The sequence below is a fragment of the Gadus macrocephalus genome, chromosome 18, assembly GCF_031168955.1.
Source record: "Gadus macrocephalus chromosome 18, ASM3116895v1".
NCBI lineage: Eukaryota > Metazoa > Chordata > Actinopteri > Gadiformes > Gadidae > Gadus > Gadus macrocephalus.
Window position 1 is genome coordinate 9,478,510 of NC_082399.1, and position 25,382 is coordinate 9,503,891.

At 45.3% G+C, this 25,382-nt stretch overlaps 1 protein-coding gene across 2 annotated transcripts; it reads right to left on the minus strand.

The window, feature by feature from the left end:
* Window positions 1-2,526: 2,526 nt before the first annotated feature.
* On the minus strand, window positions 2,527-25,267 carry LOC132446233 (poly [ADP-ribose] polymerase tankyrase-2-like). 2 transcript variants are annotated; one of them, XM_060036406.1, is made up of 29 exons: window positions 24,925-25,267; window positions 24,182-24,297; window positions 22,035-22,143; window positions 21,598-21,693; window positions 21,128-21,164; window positions 20,722-20,797; window positions 20,013-20,107; window positions 19,674-19,740; window positions 19,298-19,375; window positions 17,716-17,824; window positions 16,929-17,050; window positions 16,563-16,654; window positions 16,291-16,369; window positions 15,693-15,864; window positions 15,045-15,124; window positions 14,475-14,620; window positions 14,038-14,203; window positions 13,431-13,650; window positions 12,952-13,061; window positions 10,823-11,011; window positions 10,049-10,475; window positions 8,475-8,545; window positions 8,050-8,170; window positions 7,753-7,850; window positions 7,213-7,287; window positions 6,917-7,022; window positions 6,302-6,488; window positions 6,036-6,192; window positions 2,527-4,567 (listed from the first exon to the last, which is right to left on the minus strand). In XM_060036406.1, the coding sequence occupies exons 1-29, from the start codon at window positions 25,265-25,267 to the stop codon at window positions 4,505-4,507; spliced, it is 3,807 nt and encodes a 1,268-aa protein (XP_059892389.1). In that variant the 3' UTR covers window positions 2,527-4,504. The 2 variants fall into 2 exon arrangements, with proteins under 2 accessions (XP_059892389.1, XP_059892388.1); XM_060036405.1 differs by having other exon boundaries at window positions 10,025-10,475.
* Window positions 25,268-25,382: the final 115 nt, after the last annotated feature.

Below are 25,382 nucleotides of genomic sequence, written 5' to 3' on the forward strand. Positions count from 1 at the left end.
TTCCTCTGTCTTTCTCTTCATCTGTGTGTATGAGACTCTCAGTGTTTGTCTCAGCCTCAGCATGTTGCACAAACATTAAAATCTAAAATCTGAGAAAGAAAGAAAGAAAGTGGTACAAAAGTGGGCCAATGTTAACTGCAAAATCAACAGTAACCATGCCACATACCAAATGACCTATATAGGCCTATGCAATACATATGAAAAGCTTAAGCCGACATACGACAGTCTCTTTTGACAGTGTAACGCAGATTCAGTGTTTCTCCTTTTAAAAGCCTGATGGACCCCTGGCGAGGGGAGGGGCCCTCTGACAATCCTTCATGTCCCTGCTCAGAAACCAGAGGCAAAGCTGGTCTCAGTGGGGAGAGACTTGATGGTCTGGTACCAGACTTGTATACCACAAGCACTTCCTGAAGCCTACCTGCTGACGGCGCTTACCTGCTGCCTGCCTCTGGAGGAACCAACCTCGCAGAGCAGACGGTCCCGCGATACAGAGTGCGACTATGAATGTGAATATATAAGCCTGCACTGGAGGCATTTTAAGTAGCCTGATTATTATATATCTAGTGATATTTTTGCAGCATTTTACAGCATTCCCTATGTGTACAAGTAACAGCAGAGGGAGAGATAATGGGTGAATGGGTGGCCAGGATAGACAAGGTAGGAGGACTAGAGAAAGGAATGAAATGGTGGATCACAAAGCAGACCCAAAAACGTTACCAAAAATATCTTAAAGGGTTAAAGGGGGACGAGTGAAACATAATGAGCATTTTGAAAGGGTTTCCAGAAAAATGGAAAGTGGCATATAGGAAGAGAATACTGAGAGACAATGGGAGGGGATAGAAAAAAGAGGAGAGGGCAGAGAGGAAAAAGAGAAACACTCACTGCAGCTAAAAGCTTCGAGCGTGGGGCCCTTGTCATGCAAACGATTTTCTGATTCCCTTGACAATATTCCCTTCCTGTTATCCTCAATGGGCCGAGCACATTTGAACATCTATCTATGTAAATGAAGTTACGTAGGCACCCATGTGCTGTCATTGACTAAACCTTAATCATAAAATGTAAAATATATGGGTTAACTGGTTTAACCTGTAAGCCTACTTAAATTATGTTAAAAACGAGGCTTAGTTTTAGAGGGGTCATACACCGAGCGATTTCTGACCGTTCCCTGGTAAAGAGGTCTAATTGCTCCATAATTGCATCCACTTAAGACACAAAAAGGTTTGAGCATGAAGTGGTTTAGCGCAAAACCAATCCCACCATAGTGCCTCCCGGTAGAACAGTCAAGCATATCGGACGCAGATTCAACCCACAAAAAAAAAGAACCTTCTCAACCCTTTTATTGACAGACGCGATGTGATGCAGTAGAAAACACCATGTAGGTTCAAGCTCCTTTTCTTTTGAGAGGAAAGGTAACAACATTTTGCCATCCTTCTGGTCTCAAAAAAACGTATGCATGAAGAAAAGGCCTGGATGTTGATCTCGGCATGTAGCTCAGGAGTAGAGCGGGTTGGCAGTGTCAAGGTGTCCCTGAGCAAGAAACCTTACCCTAACTGCTCCCAAAGAGCTGGCTGTCACCTTGCATGGCTGACACCGCTGTCGGTGTGTGAATACATGAATAGTTGAATGTAAGGCAATATTTAAAAGCGCTTTGAGTGGCTAGAAAAGTGGTTAGAAAAGTGCTATAGAAATGCAGTCCATTTAGCATTTATCTCCATGCTAAAATATCTTTAAATAACATCCATTGCACCCTTTCAAAATCTGTGAACTGAAGTTGCATTTTGTAAGATTGAGCCCCTCCAAATAAGTAAACTGGACTTTCAGAGAGAAATCTCAAAAACTGTTTTCAGTCACCTCTAACTGACTGTGCAACTGTGAGAAGCGTAGCTAGCGTAGCTGTTAACAAAGAGAGAGATGCGGGCTGGTCGGCATTTCTTATTTTTATAATATATCATATCATATCATGTCCTAGGATGTGATTTTATTGATAGCTTTATTGAATTCACTATGGAGCAGCATTGACTACAGCTATGTCAAGGCACATTTAAGCTATGAGATAGTTGAAATTTCACACATTGTAGCTTTAATATAATTGACTTATTTAGCAGATGCTTCTATTCAAAGAGACTTACAGCGAATTCATATTATTTTTATTAATTAGCAGGTAGGGTTGGACATTGGTGATCAAACCCAGGACCTAGCTACCTTATGCCTGCTCCCATATATAAAGGTGTCATCATTGTTTTTTATTAATGGGTTAAATAATCGCCATACTATCTCCCCTTTTTCCTACATGGTTTGGAGCAGTTGGTCAACTGGTCAGTTCCTAATGTTGCCGTATCGATTTAAGGTCAAATAAACGAATGCTTATTAATTTTCTTTCCCCAAAATGGCCAGCGGTGTATGCAGGATGGAGGGGAGGACATGTTGTCAAAGGACTGGATGCTGAAGTATAACCAGCATCGATAACCATCGTTATCCGAGCAGACTCGGATAACGCAAGAACAAGAGTCGGAAAACAACCATCTGTAGGAGATACAGAGACATGTGTTTATTTCAAATGACAACAGCCCTGTACAATTCAGGTACATTGCATTTATATTCATTCATAGATTTGGTCCTTTAAACTCTGGTGCATCACCAAATATAATGGGTATGTTGTTAGCTGAATAGAAGTGGTACATGTGCATACACTCTGCTTTAAATTACACATGGGCTACCTTCGTAGTCCTGGGATTGTCTTCTGACCTGAAGTCTGAGGGAATAGGTTATGGAATATGAAATAATAAAAGAAAATATCTCAAATATGTTGATCTTATTAAATTACACATAAATACAATCCCTTTCATGTAACTTTCCTTTTTGTAACATAGTTAAATTATTAACATTGAATATACCTCAAGTTAATCCAACCAAGAGTTTCCTGCTGATCTGCACAGCAGAGGTTCAACAAGGGTTGGACTCCAGACATATTCTGATTCGTAGTTTGCCTTCACTAAAGTTAGCGTTGCCAGATTTGACAAGAAACAGAATACACATCTCTCGAAAAACAAAATCAAGCATTATCCTTAAGGGTTAGTGCTCGATCTTAGAACCTGACACTATGGTCCTTTCCCATTAACTCATATTAGACTTCATTTAGTTTGAATTAGTTACGTTTACAGAAACTGCTTATTCTCGAACATTTAAATCAGGACACAGAATAAGGCACACACATGACCTGTAGTTTGAGCATATTTTGAGGTGTGGCATAGCTTTCTTGTTAGATCTGGCAACCCCGTCTTTGACACCGTATTGATCATATCAAAACAAAGTTAGACCACCTTTAGACCCTTCCAGGCCCCTTTAGGCGCCACTGAAACAACACAATATACCACAATGCACTGCAAACCAAACACACACTGTACCATGCATTGGAGTAGTCATTTCAACTGACACACCACAGCACCAGACCCGTCTCAAACCCAATCAGAGTCGTTTAAGGATGCTACATTCCTTTTCATTTTGCATTGTATATCTATATACATGTAGATAGATAGATACATACAGCACTCATTTAAAAACATCTTACCGGCAAATAAATATGGGTGCTTCACCAGCAAGGATTTTAATTGGACCTTAATGTTGGGCAGAGAGCAAACTGAGGCTGGAGGCAGAGCATATAAGTAATACGCTTATCAATTATATTAATAGGTGTAGGCTATCCTGCTACGTCAAGAGGCTATCGGATCGGCATCCTATTACTAATAATGTCTTGCTCAGGCAAATTATGTAAACAGCCATCGGCTTTACCAAGTCACCAACGTTGTACAAAAACAATTATCTGATGGACACATTCTCCTTACAAATACTGAGAGAGCACCATGCAAGTACAAAGAAAGGATAGTTCAATAAATAAGGAACAAAAGCCGAGAATTCTCTAGAAACCATTATTTTTATGCAATCGTTGGTCAAACTGAGCAACTAGTCCTCTTAAAGAGAATTTGTCCTTTTTCCCCCCAAGTATTTATCGTTATAAAAAAAAATACACGTGATAGAAACCACAACAGAAACAACGCGATAACGTCAAATCAAAACACGTTGTTGGAATGTCTTGCGTTCACGAGTTACGTACAATAACTATGTACACTTGATTAAGTAAACCACACAGAACAGCAGTAGCACAGTGCTTTCACAACACAGCCCTTTTTGTGTCTCAGCACAAGTCAACCCGTGGAGCTGCTGAAAATAACCCAGCCTGCTGTGAGCAAACACCCATTAGACACTCACGCGATAAATAAATATAAATATAAATAAGTAGATAGAAACAAGTAGACATAATAAAGATACGGATTTCACATCGCCCATTGGTAACAAACCTCGAATGTTTTATACATTGTATAAATAAAGGTTTCATGTTTGTACGCATGCAGTTAGTGAAGCCGCGGTTCCGCGTTGTTCTTCTTTACTTCCCTTTCCTGTCCTTCCGCCTCCCGTTCTCTTCCTACTTCCTGTTTGGTCTCGTCCGTCATCCGTCTGCAGGTGTGTCGGGTTTCGTGATCTGATAGGTGATCAGGTACTCGGGGTAGGCCTGCGGGAGGGAGGGAGGGAGGGAGGGAGGAGATACTTTAAAGCATTACGGCCTTCGTTACTTAGTATAGTATTAATTGAGAGATATGCACACGAGAACGCTACACCCTCAGTGTAGCCTGTTGTTTATAAGCGACTGTATAAGTGTCACTTATAAACAATAAAACAAATAAAAATGGAATGAACGCACATCTAACCTGATTGCCATTGAGGTCAATCAATGTGAAACCGGTTTTGCTGTCTGTTTAATCTGTATCCCATTTACACCAAACATATATTCCGACGCCAAGCTACACGTGGCGTGTCAGAAATCTTGCTTGCTTCTGAAAGGCGAGTCTGATTTGTGTCAGACGGTAATGAACCACGCAGCACGCTGCTGGTGTCTCCGCGAACCGTGGGTTTAAAAGGGTCTCAGGGTGATGCTTTTGCCGGCCACCCTCGGCAATCAACCCTGAAGCAGACGGAGAGGAGACTAGGCCGCTCCGAACGCGGCGCAGAACGACCTGCCAAGCCGGCACGGTGGACCGCACCATGGCAACGCCATTGATTACTGGAGTGGACATCCACTCGTCCGAGCGCTCTCAAGGGCTTGGCGTGGGACTCAAGACATTATCCGTTCTGCGAAACGCAGGGTTGTTCATCAGCCATCACATCGAGTGACAAATTATTTTTTCAGTGGGTTTAGTTCTGTTTTTAGGACGCAACATACATTGAGAGATTATCTCTGCAGGAATTATCCAGCCTTGCCCGAGGAGAAAATATGATGTTAAAATCATCATTCGGAGTCATTACAATCAGCCTTCAGTGAGTGATGACAGGTGTTTATGTACCGCATGAACAACCCGGGTGCATGACTAGGGCTTGAAACGGATGAGAAGACATGCCATTATTCTCTGACAGGGATCAGGTGTTACGGGAAAAAACAATAAACAACGGTTTACAAAGGAAGTGTGATATTGCATTATTGTATATTCTGTTTAGTTCATTTCACAACATTTTCTACCTTCAAGGTTTAAATAGCTCATGTAGGGGGGAATGGAAGACTTTTGTGATGCTCAACAATCAAGAAAAACATCTTGTGTAAATATGCTCAATTCCTTAAATAAAGTCCAGGAAAACTACCCAAAAACTGAAATTCCAGAGCTTAATTTGTTTGTAATAGAGTAAGCTACTCATTTATTATTAATATGAATAATTTTTTCATAATTGAAACCACTTATTTCAAGTGGTTTTAAAATACCTATCCCTCCATGTATCAGAACCGCTGAAATATCCAACATCAAGTATAGAATTTGCAGTTTCTACCGACTCAAAAAATAATAGACAAAATAAAGACCGGCATTCCTCAGGGCTCAATGCTAAGTCCCGTTCATATTTTCTAAGGGTGGAAATATAATTCAGCCATGAGGCCACCTTCCTCCACCTCCCCGTCCCGTGCCTATAATTAGATTACAAACTACATTGATTACCTGCTCGCCTCTGTAGATGACGTACTCCGCCAAAGCCAGGCCGTTTACGCTGGGACGCCCCGTAACAGAATGATGTCCTGGCGGAGAGTGGGCCATTTTCATGGCACTGAACTGGAGGAAGGACTTCCCCAGAGTCACCCTGCAGAACAACAGGTGCCTGGGAGCCACAGGAACAAGAATAAAAGAACTTGCGTCAGGCACACTTTTGTAAGTAGATGACCGAGAACGCACCAAGAGCAAGAGACACACAGGGGGATTTTAGTCACCTTTGGCAGATGTAGCAGGACCTGTCTTTATGCAGGGGGCAGCCCGTTCCTCCTCCGATACCGTACACATACTGGTTGCTCTTGGATGAGTTCTCGGCGAAGTAGATCCCGGCGCCGAACATGCCCCCGATGTAGGCGTGGCGCTCGTCAAAGCCCTTGTGGATGATGGCGTTGACAAACGGAGAACCTGTGGATCGGGGAACCGCAAGGGGTTATGAGTCCGACCCGGAGAGGTCATTTCCAAGGACACCATCCTGGCTGTAGTATGGTTATCGGAGAAGCCAGTCTTTGGACTTTGCATGTTTCCATCATCATGGTGTAATCTCACGCTCATTTAATGATATAGTACAGTACATTTGTTACGTAATGTACCTTTAAGTAAAATCATATACACTTGAGTGCTACATTGGAAACAAATTAACATAAGTGTACCAAAAGCATGGCACCGTTCCCTTGTTTTCATAACACAGCTTCTGCAGTAGCATCTACAATAGCATATATGGTAGCGTAAACAATAGCATGAATCGTAGCATCTAAGGTAGAGTCTTCAGTAGCATTTACAGTAGCATCTATGGTAGCGTCTCCAGTAGACTGAAGGGTGGTTGGCCTACTGACCGTGGAAGAGCATGCGTTCGTTGGAGTGGTTGTGGTTTTCCTCCGACACCTCCTTCCTGCGGTGGGTGAATCGCTCCCACAGCTTCTTGTTGCAAACCTTCTGGATCTAGAAACATGCATTTGTTTACATTTGAGTTGAGCTACACTCATCAATAAAAATGTAGTATTATAGTTCCACTGATCAGGATTGATGTTTACCTTTAAACCATGTTATATCTTTAAAATACCGCAGAGGAATAAGCGTTTACTTTGGCGATGTTATCTCTCCAAAATACTGTACAATAATTAACGTTTACTTTGATGAAGTTATATCTCTGGAAGAGCCCTCCAGCATGTCCTCCGTCTCTGTGCTCCCTGACTGTGCTCTGCATCTACACACACACACACACACACACACACACACACACACACACACACACACACACACACACACACACACACACACACACACACACACACACACACACACACACACACACACACACACACACACACAGCAGAGGAGAACAACGTGTTTAATTAATTATGCATCATTAACATTATTTACATTTCAACAAGCTCTTAAACTGGACATATCTGTAGTCAAAGCTGATCGATAGTTATTTTAATAATGTCATCAATCAAATAACGTCCAATAACTTTAATAATCTACAAATAAATAAAAAAATTCACAGTTGACTCACAGTTGCTACTTACTGGGAAGGCTCATTAAAACATTGTGAATTAAGGCTAAGCCAATGACATGCAAGAATTGCCATATATCCTGCCCTATAGCATGAACACTGTATCACAGAAAGCCAATCAGAATGAGAGCAGTGCAGTGGGCGGGCAGCTACCTCCGCCTCCACAGACTGGAACTCCTCGTCATCCGACGCCAGATCGATCAGGACTGTCCCGCTGTTGGCCGTGTTCAGCGTCAGGTAGGGGTTAAGACCTGCCGCACACACACACACACACACACACACACACACACACACACACACACACACACACACACACACACACACACACACACACACACACACACACACACACACACACACACAGTATGAATGCATGTCAATTTGCATGGTTTTTCGTATGGGTATGCGTGTGTATCTGGTGTGTGCGTGTGGGCGTGTGAGTGTGCTCACTCTGTGGGCCGCTCACGATCCTCTCCACTCCTTTGATGATCTTGTGTCTGTGTCCGTAGGCGTTGATCCCGATCTCTTTCAGCTCCCTGTGACCCATCTCCACCAGCACGTCCACGCTGATCTGCACACACACACACACAAACATTGACAAACAGTGGCAAGATTGCTTCTTTCTGAACACAGAAGGCTCTTCTTTCAACGCAAACGCACATTTTATCAAAGGCTCCTCTTTCTCAAATCCAAAAAGCTTTTCAATTCTAGTGTTTAGTTTTTCAATTATCAATTTGAAGTAATATTATTGACTTCATACCCACGCCTCTTGTGTGAAACCAAGAATTTTAGACAAACATTTTGGAAGGCTGTTTTGATATTTAACTTCGTTTTGATTCTGTATGTCAATGCACCAAATACGAAAGCCTTCTTACCTGCTCTCTGTCAAAGATGTCCAGCAAGTGCTCCAGACCAAGGTTGTGGAGGAACTGACTGATACTGATATCTACACACACACACACACACACACACACACACACACACAGATTAATTATAAAACAACAAAAATACTGCCTTTCATCCACCCCTAAATCACCAGATCACAGATGAAAAGTACTCACTCATCATCCGCCTCACCAATCAATTGAAACCTCATCAACGGTGAATGCATCGTGTTACCCCCCCCGGTAATGTGTCAGCCACATGCTGCTTCGTGACACGCATCAAACGGTCGCATAATCGAATCATAAAACAACTTTAATGTGATCAAATCTTTAAATTAACCGGATCAAAATATTTCATTACCTTTCACATCTGGTGTTTGTTTATGTGGAGACTTAAAAAGTAATAAGTGTAAAAGTGAAAGCTGCTTTGCACTCCCTTTTAAAGTACTTAGTGAGTGAACAGATAGTTACATTTAGTGTGATAAAGTGTTGATGTGATAAAGGATGACTTACACAATTCATTACTGTTATTCATTAAATAATAATTGATTGCCTTGAACCAAAAGTCGATCCATTCATCCATATTAATAAAGGCTCCAGAAACTGTGCCATCGCCTGCGCTAATAAAAGGAAAATAAACGTTTAAAATTTCAACGCAGCACTTTCTAGCAAGGCTGAGAGTGACTTTTAATAGAAGAACACAATTAAAATTGCTTCATCTGCTCCATTCTGTCTTTCTCCGTTATCCAGAAAACGTTTTCAATCACTCTTATCTCTAAGCCTGAATAGGTGTTTAATGTATGATTGCATGAAGTGTCTAATTTAATTCAGACCCAATTCCTTTTTTATCTCCAATTCCTTTTGTTATCAGCCTGCGCCCACCTTTCTCTGTCACAGGATCACATAGAGGCCGCTCCGCTTGAGTCAACTTGTTACTGCTGATGAACTTACCGTCCGCCAACATTAAAATCTGTCTATTATCAACCCTCTTCAGATATCCCTGAAGACTGTCATACAGCACTGCTACACTCAGCCGTGTGTGTGTGTGTGTGTGTGTGTGTGTGTGTGTGTGTGTGTGTGTGTGTGTGTGTGTGTGTGTGTTACTAGCAGGTGTCTGTTAATAACAGGTGTATCTGGTGTTAATAACAGGTGTATCTGGTGTTAATAACAGGTGTATCTGGTGTTAATAACAGGTGTATCTGGTGTTAATAACAGGTGTATCTGGTGTTAATAACAGGTGTATCTGGTGTTAATAACAGGTGTATCTGGTGTTAATAACAGGTGTATCTGGTGTTAATAACAGGTGTATCTGGTGTTAATAACAGGTGTATCTGGTGTTAATAACAGGTGTATCTGGTGTTAATAACAGGTTTATCGAGTTTCGAAGTGCAGGTGTGTCAGGTGCCAAACATGGTGCCCCTTTGATTTATTTCATTCGTTTAGAAATCAGATTTGACTCTTAGGTCACAGAGAAAAGGGAATGACTTCAGATATAGTGTGAGCGAGGAGCACCCCCAACCTAAGAACCAACCTACTGATACCTTGTAGAAACAAAGAAGCGCTACCTCCTGCCTCTCTCTTCTCAGGGCCCAGCGCGCCCCCCTCCTCCCCCAGCAGCAGCGACGTCATCTCTGGGAACGAGGAGGCCGCTGACCCGGCCGCCGGCGAGGCCGTTGCCGTGACAACGCTGGCGGCCATGGGAGCATCTGGCCCGGGTGCGCCCCCTGGGGTGTCGGAGGAGGAGGTGGACGGTAGGGGAAGCAGAGGAGTGGGGCAGGAGATGGAGGCGGAGGCGATGCCGGGGGTGGTGCTGGTGGTGGTGGTGATGGAGGAGGGGAGAGAGGGAACCACGGCGACAGGAGGTCCAACCGGGGCGGGGGTGGCGGTTGGGGAAGGCATGGGGGCGGGGAGGCTGATGAGCTCGTGTTTGAAGCCCCCCGGGGCCGAGGAGGGGGGCATGGCTGCGGTGAGCAGAGCCCGCACGTCATCCACCTGAGAGAGAGCGAGAGCGAGAGACAAAGAGACAGAGAGACAGAGAGACAGAGAGACAGAGAGACAGAGAGAGAGAGAGAGAGAGAGAGAGAGAGAGACAGAGAGACAGAGAGACAGAGAGAGACAGAGAGAGACAGAGAGACAGAGAGACAGAGAGACAGAGAGACAGAGAGACAGAGAGAGAGAGAGAAAAGGAGAAAGGGACGTAGATGGGAGTGAGGAAATCTCAAGACGTGTCAAAACTCAGATTCTAATAACAATCTCACTCAGACATCTCACAAGCTCAAAACCACTCAATCCAAGAACTGTGTAAAACAAAAACAAAACAATATAGTCCCTCCGGCTACCTGGACGAGGTCCAACGGGGAGTGTCCTTCCTGGTTGCGGAGGGCGGGGTCTGCGCCGTGGACCAATAGGAGGGCGCAGAGCTGCGTGCGCCCCTTCTGGGCAGCCTCGTGCAGCGGCGTGAAGCACCACCTGTCCGTGGCGTTGACGCAGGCGTCGTACTTGATCAGCAGCGCCGCCACGTCCACGTGCTGGAGGGGGGGGGGGGGGGGGGGGGGAATGACAGGGGGGCCGAAAGACACGTTAAAGAAACGCTCGACAACTGGGCCTCAAACTGCTAGCACGCCGACCGGGTAGGTCGTGGGGTTCACGGTTCACGGTCGCGCCTTAGCACACAGGGTTCACCCCTCTGGTCTGATAGTACCAGGCTACAGGGTTCACCCCTCTGGTCTGATAGTACCAGGCTACAGGGTTCACCCCTCTGGTCTGATAGTACCAGGCTACAGGGTTCACCCCTCTGGTCTGATAGTACCAGGCTACAGGGTTCACCCCTCTGGTCTGATAGTACCAGGCTACAGGGTTCACCCCTCTGGTCTGATAGTACCAGGCTACAGGGTTCACCCCTCTGGTCTGATAGTACCAGGCTACAGGGTTCACTCCTCTGGTCTGATAGTACCAGGCTACAGGGTTCACTCCTCTGGTCTGATAGTACTATGTTGAAGGGTCGTTCCCTCCCTCTTTCATAAGCCACCTTTCTGTCTCGCTGCGCTGTTTGACCCATAAAAGAGGGAGCAATTAGAGGGGAGAAGATGGATGGATATAAAGCAAATGGGAGAAAAAGAGAGGCGATGGAAATAAATGAACAAAAAGTGAGCATTAAGAAGCCATGGATGGAGAGGGAGAGGACAAAAGATTTGTTCTGCAGAGAGATGAGACACATATAGAGGTGTGAAAGTGAAAGAGAGCGAGTGAGTGAGAGAGACAGACAGACAGATAGAGAGAGAGACACGGAAGAGGGAGAAGAAGGGAGATGATTACAGAGGGTCCTCGTCAGTACCTTCAATCTGTAAATGGTCAGGACTTGAGTCCTGAAGAGTGGACCTCATCATTATCAAACAGACGCTCACAAATGAACACACACACCCTCACAAATACACACTGAATGCTTATAGTTGGGTTTTTTCCTGTGTAGATAATATGTGTGTGAGGTATAGTGTGTGTGTGTTTTTTCCTCCTCTTACTGTGTGTGTCTTTAAGACCGATACAGCATAATACACCCTTCAGTTCTCCTCAATCAACTCCTCTAGCACGTGTGTGTGTGTGTGTGTGTGTGTGTGTGTGTGTGTGTGTGTGTGTGTGTGTGTGTGTGTGTGTGTGTGTGTGTGTGTGTGTGTACGGCCATCGGATCCCCTTCAGCAAGTAATAACAGGATTTGGTCAAAAAGTTTTGAGGGACATCCATTTGCATGTAAATCACATTGGGAGTCTGAGTGCGTGTGTCAATATGTGGTATATGTGCATTATTATTACACATATTCTTTGTTGAATCTGTTAAAATAGGCTAAATAAACACAATAAAAGTATAGTATTATAAATGATATAAAAGGCTACAAAAAAAAGGCTATATAGGCTACAATTATAATTATGGTTACATCCTGGTTTACATTGAATCCTAGACGCTTTGAATGTTCGATAGAAACATTCAAATCTTTAATAGGTCTTTAATAGTTAAATGGCCTTGCAGTGTTGTGTGTGTCACACCATCGGGGGTATGGGTTGGTAAACGAGTGATACCGAAGGACACCACAACCTTATACAATGTTTTCTGTGTGGGGTCGGGGGGCTGACTCAGTCCTCTGAGTGCAAATTGCTGCGTTATGTTTTGCTTCAAAATAAATGTCCTTATTGCTTGTTTGATAACCACTTTTTCTTATGGAAGAGGCAGTATGCAATCTTTAAAAAAAAATATATATATGTAGAGCACCTCGACCGCAACAGAATATCCGGAAGAAACGTAACAAATAAGTGGTAGAAATAAACAATAAATAATGAGATATGATTCAACAGCCAGTCGAGGTCGGGTCGGGCCCGACGAATCAGATTCTACCATTCAAATTCTTAGTGGAGGACCCCCTTTGTGAGGGGGATGAGTTAGTGAATGGACGAGTGAGCGAGCAGCAGAGGGTACCCACCCCGTAGGAGGCGGCGTTGTGCAGGGGGATGAGCCCCCCTCGGTCCTGAGAGTTCACCTCTGCCCCCTGCTGCAGCAGGAACTCCGCCACCTCCATGTTGTTGTAGCCAGCTGGAACAAACACACAATGTGTATAGACGACTGCATTCGTCCCTTCGAACAGTGTGTGTGTGTGTGTGTGTGTGTGTGTGTGTGTGTGTGTGTGTGTGTGTGTGTGTGTGTGTGTGTGTGTGTGTGTGTGTGTGTGTGTGTGTGTGTGTGTGTGTGTGTGTGTGTGTGTGTGTGTGTGTGTGCGTGTGCGTGTGCGTGTGCGTGTGCGTCCGTCCAGCAGGGTGCAGGAGTGACTCCCCTGGCTGTGTGTGTGTGCGTGCGTGCGTGCGTGCGTGCGTGCGTGCGTGCGTGCGTGCGTGCGTGCGTGCGTGCGTGCGTGCGTGCGTGCGTGCGTGCGTGCGTGCGTGCGTGCGTGCGTGCGTGTCCTACCAGCGAGGTGCAGCGGGGTGGAGTGCCTCCCCTGGCCGTCCCTACAGTTGACGTTGGCGGGGCTGCAGATCCGGCGGACCCTCCCCAGACAGCCCTTCTTGGCGGCGTCCAGCAGCGCTGCGTCCCCCCGCAGCAGGTCCTGGGTGTCCGTGTCCCCCTCCCGCACCAGGTCCAGGGGGCTGTTCCCGTCGCGGTTCTTCCTGCTGGGGTCCGCTCCGTGCTGGGGGTCCGGGGTGGGGGGGCGACAAGACGAGGGAGGGTGAGGGCACAATGATTCAGTAATAATTCATAGAGCTGTGCGTGTGTACGTGTGTGTCTGTGTGTGTCACCTGCAGCCCCACACAGATCTGCATGTGTGTGTGACTGAGTGAGGGTGTCCGTGCGTGTGCACGTGTCAAATCAATAAGTCATAAGAAAGAACGAGGAAATGCAAACAGACCTGCCTGTATGTGTTGTGTGTGTTTGTTTTTCATTTGCACATGTGCGTTAGTGTGTACATACATGCTTGCTCACCTGAAGCAGCAACCAGATTTGCACGCGCGCGCGTGCGTGCATGCGTGCGTGTGTGTGTGTGTGTGTGTGTGTGCACGCCCCCGTGCAGGCCCACCTGCAGCAGCAGCTTGCAGATGTCGTACTTCCCCTTGGCGGCGGCCTCGTGGAGGGGCGTGAACCTCCAGAGGTCGGGGGAGTCCACCGCGGCGCCGCGGCGCACCAGCCGCTGGGCCACCTCCAGGTGGCCGTAGGAGCAGGCGTTGTGCAGGGGGGCCAGGCCTCTGGGGGGGGGGGGGGGGGGAGGGAGAAACGTTCTTGTTGCGATATTTCCTCATGGAGTAAATAGCTGCCATTTAGTGCTGGTTTAACTCTCTCTAAATCCATCTCAAATCAATTAATTTCAATTGAGCCATAATGGAATATGAAGATGAATAATTAAACAAAGACGAAACAATGACTTTTTCTCTCTCTCCCTACATCTCTCGCCTTTTGAGGGCTCTCTCACACATGCCAAAGCCTCTCTCTCTCTCTCTCTCTCTCTCTCTCTCTCACCCCTTGTCCTTGGCGTGGACGTCGGCTCCGTGCTGCAGCAGCAGCTCCACCACGGCCAGCCGGTTGTAGCCCGCGGCAAAGTGCAGTGGAGTGGACTGTCTCCCCTCCACGTCTCGACAGTTCACATTCTGCAGAGTACACAGCCTCTGGAGAGAGAGAGAGAGAGAGAGAGAGAGAGAGAGAGAGAGAGAGAGAGAGAGAGAGAGAGAGAGAGAGAGAGAGAGAGAGAGAGAGAGAGAGAGAGAGAGAGAGAGAGAGAGAGAGAGAGAGAGAGAGAGAGAGAGAGAGAGAGAGAGAGACACAAACATAGCAAAAGAGAAAAGGGGAGAGAGACAGAGACAAAGAGAGAGAGATAGAGATATGAGGGAGGTAGATGAAAGAAATGAAGAGAACACAGTCCATAGTCAAGGATGATGTAGATGCGAGTATTGATACTCAAAACAAATGTCCTCCTTCTTCAAATCAAACAGTTGAACAATGGTTATCACACATTTATCTTGTTCAATTCATTAACTCAAATCTCACAGTTATCGACCCAGCTAACCGGAAGTTATATTAGTTCTATTTTACCTTGACAGTTTCTACATCTCCTGATTTGGAGGCTTCTAGAAGCTGCCGGTCGGAGTCCGAGTTCCCCATCAGAGCTCCTTCTGGAAGTTGGAGAACATGCAGACTGTTCAGCAACGATGTTACGAAATACTTCTATTTTTTTATCTGTTTTATACTGTAATAATGAAAATTAACAGTCAGCCGCTACATCATAAGAAGTGTTATAATATTAAGATTGCAGAGATCACTACTATTATTTCTCCTGTTTTATTCATCACTTCCATCACCTATGCATCTCCTGTGCCAATGTGTTCTTGGCAGTTACTTAGTTCTTAATTTAATAAAGAGTATTAAGGCTTCAACTGACACAGGGTCTGAAAATGAAATTCTCATAATTAAAATTCTGAATGAGATATCATCAAAAAAGAAGACAACCCACACACAAGTTTAAGAGTACCACATGCAAATATTAGAGAAGATTTTGAGAAAGTTATTTGCTTTTCTTGGAAATATAATTAAAAGTCAACACACACTGACTCATTCAGTCAAACACACCGATAAAAAGCATAAATGAAGATACACACACAAACACACACACAAATATATTAAGATGCGCACACACACACACAAACACACACACCACCAGGAGCCTCAGGGCCCCCCCAGTACCTTGCAGGAGCTCCCTGACGGCATGGTGGGCCAGCTGCACGGGGGCCAGGCCCTGCAGGGAGGGCAGCCGGGGGTCGCCCCCGGAGCCCAGCAGCAGCCTACAGGTCTGGAGGTGGCCGCACTGGGCGGCGCGGTGCAGCGCCGTCTGGCCCAGGCAGTCCACCGCATTCACCTGGGGGGGGGGGGGGAGAGAGAGATTATCAGAGTCTGGAACCGCTTCACTGTGGAAACGGGTCAATACTTCAAAATCACACTGCCTTAACAAATACAAAAAAACTAAAGTGGGAGGGGCACTATTTTCATTCAAGCTTTTCAGTTTAGTGTTCAGCAGCGGACATTACTAAATGATTATATTTTTTTCAGTGTAGCTAGCTAGATAGCCAAGATAGAAATACCAGACATATTCCTCATCTCAATAACCGCGACAATATTGATAATAACTCCATATACAGCATCAATAAACTTCCGGCAAGGAGCCCACTTCTTCAAAGCCGTTTGCGCCTTCATTTATCGTTTGAAACCCCAACCTGTGGAGCCACGGTGAGGCGGCTGCCTGTGGGGGGGTCTGCCTCCACTATCACCAAGCGTTCCTGCTCACCTTGGCCTCGTGTTTGACCAGCAGCTCGATGACGTCATTGTGGGACTTCTCAGAGGCCAAGTGGAGAGGGGTCAGCCTCCTAGGGGAGCACAATGATGTCATCACACGGGGACACCACGTCATGTTCTGATTGGCCATCACAGTCAGTCATGAATATTGATAGTTTCTTTTTGATACCTTGACTCTGTGCGACACCACGAGCGCCATCAGTGCTGAAAACATGACATGTTTCATCGTGATGAGTACAGATACAGACGCGAGGCCACACTCACTCTTTGGTCTTCTCGTTGACGTCGGCGCCTTTCCTGAGGAGAAGCTCGCACACTTGTCTCCTCTTAGGGTAGGGGGCCACCGACGCGCAATGCTGAACCCGCACATGCATGCATACACACACATACGGGGACACAACCACACGCACAAACCCAGATAGAAAGACACCCACACAGATAGAAAGACACATTATGATTTGGCCATTTTTGTTTGCTGACTTCTCAATAGAAACACGTTTACACACACACACACACACACACACACACACACACACACACACACACACACACACACACACACACACACACACACACACACACACACACACACACACACACACACACACACACACACACACACACACACACCAGCGCCGTCTCCTGGGTGAAGGGGTGTCTGAAGGCGACGGTCTCCCCGGTCAGGTGTTTCTTCACGCGGGTCAGGTCCGCCTCCCTGGACGCCCGCAGCAGCAGGTGACCTTTGAACTCGTCTGTAAATTAAGAGGAAATAGAGGGGTCGTAGGTCAACCGCAAGCTCAGGCTAATAGCGACCGAATAGACGACCAAACAAAACCATTCATCTAACGCGAGGCGGGATGAATACGAGGACGTTCCAGAGCAGCGTCGTAGAGGCATATCCAACAACAGAGATGAATACGAGGACGTTCCAGAGCAGCGTCGTAGAGGCATATCCAACAACAGAGATGAATACGATGGCGTTCCAGAGCAGCATCGTAGAGGCATATCCAACAACAGAGATGGCTGCCGCTGCTGCGGAGCGGTCTGCTAGTTACACTATCCAACTGGACGATGCCTTCTCACTAATAACAGACGGATGCACTTAAAGCTTTTGCTTTTTTGGTCGCTAATTGCAGTTTGCAATTTGTCTGACGATGCCAGGCTAGTCGCTTGGGTTTATTAAGGTAGAACAACATAATTGATCAATGATTCATTCTGTTTACGCGATTCATTCCATACAAAGAAAATCAAGGAAGATCAAATGATTTACCTAAACACACACACCCAAACACAGAAATGCATGCTGTATGCCAAATGAGAGGCTACAACTACTACTACGGTCACTACGGATAAAACTCATTACTCAAATCCCATTTTAAAGAATTAGAAACGTATGACTGGTCATGAAGGAACATACATGCCAGCTGTTCCTTGAGCTGTGTGGTGGGAGCCAGCTCGACGGAGCTTTTATTGTGACAGTTCAAGAAGGTGGGGTCCGCTCCGTAGCTCAGCAACAGAGAACACACCTGGATGAGAAAACAAGTGATCAGGAATAGAGCTCCTGGTTCATCAAAATAAATTTCCCCCTTCTCAGAGATTTCCAATACACAAACTATAGACAAACGGTAGACTCTTTCAGTTATGACTCGAGGAAATACTGTAGCACAACCTTGATTTTCTGGAGCTACTAGGTTTGATTGAAAAATATAATAAGAAGAATAAAGAATAATAATATAACCGCAAGCGGTGATTAACGGGGTCCGAGAAAAATTCAAGAACGCAGAAAGTCAAGAACACAGGAATGGAAGATATAAATATAACATATAATTGTCATATTTAAGAAAAGATGATCCACTTATAAACCTGAACTGCTGCCTCATTCACATGGTCAAAATGTCTACTGATAAACACACGACATCCAGAAAACTCCAAGCACACATTTCTCAAGTGAATTAAGGGCTTTCTTCAAAGCCCTTAATTCTTATCTGAAAAATCTTTGAAATTCTGAGGAAATTAAACATTTGTAGTCAAGAACAATAACGGAAGAAATATAAATACGACAGAGTTAATTATGAAGGAAAAATGGTTAACGAATAAGTTCCCCTTAATGCCATACTGTGTCTTGGCAGTCAGATTCTTGGAAACTAAAAAGCCGGATGTTGATTGCCTGATGAATTTCAGGTGCTGTTCAATGTTGTGTTTCTTAAATGTGTGGCATAACATAATGTCATGTTCAGCTTGTTCATAATGCTCTAATCAGGATTCGAACTCTCAACCTAAGGATCACCAGTACACGACATTATCCCGTTGAGCCACTGACATTCCTGGTATGAAGCCACACTCGCATGATTAGATGCACACAACATCAAGAAAACCCCAAGCACACATTTCACAAGAGAATTAAGGATTTTCTTAAAATAGTACAGATCTGAAAATTTGCACTGTTAATGGTATCCACCTAATGATAGCCGTATGGTAGTTATACAATAACAAAATGGTCTTATAGGCAAAATGGGTTGAGACTGTGGACGTTTGGCTTTTCTATGAAATTGTGAGCAGAAGACCAGGGTGAAAAAATTCATCTGATTCTAGAGATTAATATGATGAAAGAAATTTGAGTCGAAGTCAATCTGGTGAGGAGAAATAAGCCTAATTCCTGATTTTTTACAAAAGCGCCACCTTTGGGTGCAGTACCACAAATTTGAGTTTATGGGTAGTGGGGAGTTGTTGGTAACCATACCTGAAAATTTCAAGAGTTTTCGACTTACGGTATAGGCTGCAGTATGACTTTTACAGAATTTGAAAAAAACGTTACAGAAACAATAGGGGACCAAGCAGCTTCGCTGCTCAGACCCCTGATAATATATCCTCACATACAGCTTGTATTTCAGTCAGTAACGAGACAGTTGAGACAGACAGATATCATCTTGTCCAGAGGGGTTTCATAGTGGCTGTGGTGAACCCTGTGAGCACCATCACCCGGTCAGGAGCAGACATACCTCCACACGGTTCTTAGAGGCGGCCTCATGAAGAGGGGTGAACTGCCACAGGTCCATGGCGTTCACACACGCCCCGTGCTGGGAGTAAAGCAAGCAGAGGGAAAACATGTGGAGTAAAAATATTGTAAAAATAGATGGATTATCTTTTTTTTCTTCTTTAATGTAAATCACTTTATATTAGAGTCTATTGAACCAATTGTATTTTATTATTACATGGATGTCTTAATAGCTATGCATACATTCATCGATATTTGTGAAGGATATCTGTGAACACCCTTGAACTTCAGCATATTGTCAGAAATGTGCTGTGCAAATAAAGTTGAATTGAATAAAAAGAAAATGTATTTTAAATAAAGGGATGGATGAATGCACCTACCTTGACCAGGAGCTTGGTGACCTCGTAGTGTCCGTAGGAGCAGGCGTTGTGCAGTGGGACCAGATCTCTGAGACACGAGGCACACAGTACACCCGACAGCTCGTTATTCACACATATCCCCATGGAAACCAAGCACAACCAACACATTATCTTCCATTTAACGGCTTTGTCCACATACTACTGGGCCACTGACACACAATAAAAAAATTGAAAATAAGCAAACTCAATTATTACAAATTATCCGATTTGTTATCATTTATAATTCGTTTTGTGTGCGCCTGTGTGTGCGTCAGTGATGATGAAGACAATGGGGCCGACCTAAAGGTGAACGGCGCTCACCCCTTGTCCTTAGCGTGGACGTCAGCTCCGTGCTGCAGGAGCAGTTGGACGGTTTTAACACGATTGTAGCCCGCGGCCAGGTGCAATGGTGTCGACTAAAAACAAAAAAAACAACCCTATTAGTCAACACGACTCCCAGCGGTTGGTCAAAGGACGTGTGCCAACAACACCTGAACACAACAGACAGATAGGCTGAGGAAGAACAGGGACACTGAGACACAAAGAACAATGTATAAGCATTGCACAACTGGAGACAAAGCAAGTCTAAAGGTGAGGAACAAATTACTTTGGATAAAAGAGTCTTCTAAATGACTAATATATATTAATAATAATAATAATAATACAACCTTTTTATTTATCGAGTGCTCTTTCAGTGCTGGTAGAGCCAGCACTGAAACACAGGTAGAGCCAAACAATAAAACGTTACCTCAAACCTACTCAAACTAAATGTCTTAAAAGATGACTTTAAACATTAAACAGTAACTGATAGTTGGGGATTGTTGGGAGGTCTCATTATTGGAAACCATATCTATAATCATTGAATAGATACTAGATATAGTAGATAGATACTGTAGATAGACACTTTTCCTCAAAAGCGACTTCACTTGAATGCATCCAGAGAATGCAGATACAGGTCATTTGCTAGTTAATTTGTCAGGGGACAGTGTGAAAATTGTTGCTAAATAATCATAAAAGCTGGGCTCCTCACCTTCCTCCCGTCGCTGGCGTGGCAGTTGACGTTGAGAGGGGTCAGGAGTGCCATCAGCTTCTCCTCTTGACCGCTCCTACCAGGCCATGTCATCATCATCATAAACAACAACCACAGAAAAGCAAGCAGGAGCATCGTGACCCATCATGTGATCAACACATGTAATGCTGTTTTGTTCGGTCCGCCAGGCATGTCTGGATTGCTGCACTCACATTACATACGTTGACAGCAACACTGGCTATGGCTGCTGCTAGTGTGTTCACAGTGCGTAGGCCTACGTCTGTATGTACGTATGTATGCAGCTACTACTGTACCCAATCTAATTAATGACACGTTGGAAGGGAACATGTTTCAGATCATAATTATACATTTATTAAGAAATTGGTTAATTCAACCGTTATCATACCTTGCACATTCCAGAAGCTCGTCTTTCCTGTAATCTCCTGAAAAAATTATATTTAAATAAAATAAATATGTGAGTAAAGATTGTGAACTATAGTTCATCATATCTACATCAAATAGGACATTGCAATTGCATTTAAAAAATATATTATAGACCTGAAATGTTAACGAAATAGACTTTGGACACCTCTGACTGAGAATACTGAGCTGTCACTGTGTTATTGTGAATGCATGACTTTATGAATAAGAGTTAAGGTAGGTGTATAAGCATTAAAGCAGATTGATTCTCAGATAAGTGAGGTGAGGAGCAGCCTGTCAACAGCCCATTACTATCGGCCAGCGACTGCCTGCAACCAAATCTGAATCTGATCCTAAGTTAAGAGCTTACAGTTACAGCACACTCAACATTGCATGCATGTGTTTGCCTGTATGTGTGTGTGTGTGAGGGTGCATGCACGTGTGTGCGCTCCTCACCGGTCAGCACTGCTTTAGCTGACGGTTCTGCCAGATCGAGAGCGGTTCTGCCATCGGTGTTCCTGACGGCCGGCTCAGCCCCATGCTGCAGCAGAACTATGCACACACACACACACACACACACACACACACACACACACACACACACACACACACACACACACACACACACACACACACACACACACACACACACACACACACACACACACATTGAAAAATGGCGGTACAATTATAGAATTTGAGATGACTTCCCTAACAGTGCAAGTCATTATCTTGAAGGAAAGTATGTATACTTTAGTTAGTAGGTGTAACCAACCTCAGTGAATGAATGCATAAGGGAATATTGAAAACAGTCTTTCGGTGGGTGAGTAAGTGACTGAGTTTGTGTGTGCATTTGTGTGTGTGGGTGTGTGCGTGCATGCATGAGTGAGTACCAATGCAGACGTCTATCTTCCCCTTGATGGCGGCTTCATGGAGAGGAGTGTAGCTCCAGTTGTCTCTGGAGTTAGCGTCCGCCCCGTGGTGGAGCAACAGAGTCACCACCTGAGAGGAGGGGAGGGGGAGGAGAGAGGGGGGAGAGGAGGGAGGAGGAGAGAGGAGAAGAATGAAAAAGAGGAGAGGGGAGAAAAGACGAAAACAGGAGGCAAAACGAGAGGAGAAAAATGACGAGAAGGGAGGAGAGGAAGGGAGAGGAAAGAATGTATGAAGGAGAATTCCAGATTTTTATTTGAGGTGTCAATCCAAGGTTTCTCCCTGTTGGGAGTCGTGCTATGCTTCTTTATGTAACTTATCAATGTCCTTGTGCAAGACATTCTCTGCTTCTGTACCAGACAGTCTGCATACGTCCCGCCCATATGTTGTTATTATCAAGGATTTCTGAGATACAACCTTATTATTATCACAGATTTCTCTCTCTGTGCGGGGTTGTGTCATGTATGTGTCATCTATGCATCAGTCTGGTTTTAACCGTGTGTGCCGAATCATTATGTGTTCTTCTGTTTACGTATCTTTTTTGCTACACTCTCATCAGTTAGCCATGAGACTCTCCGTGCCCGTTCTCACGCTGGTGAAGGTTACTGTACAGACGCTCCACAACACGGGTCGGACCTTCCAGTGAACTAATTGTAAATGTGCTTTAGGTACCTGAATAAACAAGTTAGGCTGCCTTTTGTCACAGTGATGACAGAACTCGCCGCTTGGTGATCCAGAACCAGAGACCATCAGAAGACAGATAGAGAAAGTGTGCATAACACTCGCCGTTGAAATATCAAATGTCTGCGTGCTTGTTCAATCCTCTAGGGTTGAGGGGGCCCGTTGTATCTCATCTGCATGTGGTCCTGAGACGCCATTAAGCCCTTGGGTGTGGAAGAGCGTCGTAAATTATACATTTCACTTTTTACCTTTTCATATCTGGTGTGTACCATCTCTATGCCTCGAATCTTGTGATCTCACACTCTGATGTCCAGCCGTTCTTGCATGCATAAAACAAAACGCCTTGAGTTATGCTTTGAGCTGAATGAGAGCAGATTTCTAAACTATTCATGACCGATTTAGTCATGACAGAGGGTCTTAAAAGCAGACAGATCTCCCATTAGGATTTTCCTTCCATTAAAAAGAAGCATTTGCCTGGACTCTTTCAACCTAAGTGTTAAGATGTGAAAAAATAATTCCTACGCTGCAGGTATGCCTGTGAACAAGGGTCCCAGTGGTGGAACACCGTTGCCTTTTACGGTCTCCAAAAAGGAAATCCTCGACGTGTCTTTCTGGTGAGTGTCAGTGGCATAGCTAAGCCTCCTCTGATCGTGATAGTTAAGCTGGGAATTACTGCCTGAGGCCACTTAGCAGACAGCATACTCCAGCCTGCCTGGGGTCTCCTGGGTGTAGACCAGTATCAACAGGAAGAGGAAATGGAAGAAGAAGAAGGCTTGGGGGAGGGGGGGGGGGGGGGGGGGGGGGTAGGTTCAGCTCGAACCGAAAGAGGTTTGAACCTGTGGACCTTGGGTCGAAGGCATTGCCTTCCCGATTATGTGATCACATTTTGGATTTCTTTATTTAAAAAGGGACAGCGCACATTAATAAACTTGGGCACCAGAGTTCAACGTGTAAATGTGCCACATTTAGCCATGCAGGCTAGTTTTCATCTCCCTGACGTCATGTTGGGGGGTTCACGCCGTTCACTAGTTAACACCGGAGCGACGGGTCCTCTCCAATTTGAGCCAATTGAGTAGCCATCACTACCGCTGGCCTGAGGCGGGAGGGTTCGACATTTAACACGGCCAGGAGCGTAGTGCCTTGGGCACACTCGTATCAACCCCGGATTTTGTATGGAAAACACAGGTCAACAGTACAATCTATGTACTATCTATCGTAGTCTATTAGTTTGGGAGACTCTTTATCTCTGATCCAGGAGCCCAAATATGTTATAACAGAATGTAAAAGAGGAGACGGAAAAGAGCCAGCGCCACAAACCAAAACCAACGAACCCCTGCCACCACCACCTCTTGTGGCCTGACACACTCTCTATCCCAAGGTCTTTATGTCCCTTTTCTATAACCCTGTTTGAGGGGGGGGGGGCTCTCACTTCTGCATGCCCGAAGGAGCAGGCGTTGTGGAGGGAGATGAGGCCGCCGTCGTCCCTGGCGTGGACGTCAGCTCCGGTCAGGAGCAGGAAGTGGACCACCTCCCTGCGGCCAAACCCTGGAGAGAGAGAGAGAGAGGGCAGTTAGTGCACACGGTATCATCTTCCTCTTCTTCAGCGATTGATCCTCCTCGTGCCTCAAATCATGCATAATCTAGTATCTATAATTAACTCCGGCTTCCAGGTCTGGTTTGACGTCTTTGGGTCTGGCTCTGAGGATTAATTATTGAGGATTGGGGTTCACTGGCCATTAGGGCCTGAAGTTCCTTCAAGTCAATAGAGGCCATGCAGATGCAGATGCATAATGCACACATCGTCCTATTGATGATTAAAACGAGCCATACTATTGCAACGGGTTAGTGTTGTCAGTGTCTGTTTTCAGTATTTTCATTGGAATAGGAGTCTCCCTGGCCTGACTGACTGATCGTAATGTATAGCAATAATTTGTAGGCCTACTGGATTCCTTTTCATATGCAAATATCTTTCTCTCATGTGCCAATGTAATGTGCTGTAGCCTAGTACTAAGCTGATGGATACTGTCAAAATGATAGGCTTTAGTTCAGTGAGTATAGATCATATAGCCTACAGCGAATTGTTCAATTGTTCGCACGGTATCCTGTATGGATTCGCGCGTGTGAAGTTAGCGAATATAATTCATTGTAGCCTTTATTGTATGTGTCCCTCACCTGCGGCGAAATGCAGCGGCGTGGATTTCCTCCCGGCGGTGTCGCGACTGTTTACGTTCTCCTGCGTGACCAGTTTCCTCACGCGCTCCAGGTCGCCGTTCCGACACGCTTCGAACAGCTCGCGGTGTCCGAACCCCGGCGTCCCGCCGACCGACACGGGGCCGGGGGACACGGCTCCCCCGCCGGGGCTAGACACACCGGAGCACCGTCTGGCAGACATGAACGCCAGCGAACGCCCTTCCTCCGCCGTCGCCGTCGTTCTCCTCTTTTCCTCTCCCCCATTTAATTTAAAATGAGGGTGGTACACCAAGGAACACCAGAACCCTCGAGCTACCGATGCCATGTGGTTAAAACGCGATGCTCACGATGCCACAGTGATAAACTCACCCAAGAGCCATAATCGGCGCCTGTTCGATTCAATGAAGCGTTGTTGTTGTTGCTGCTGCGGATCGATTGAT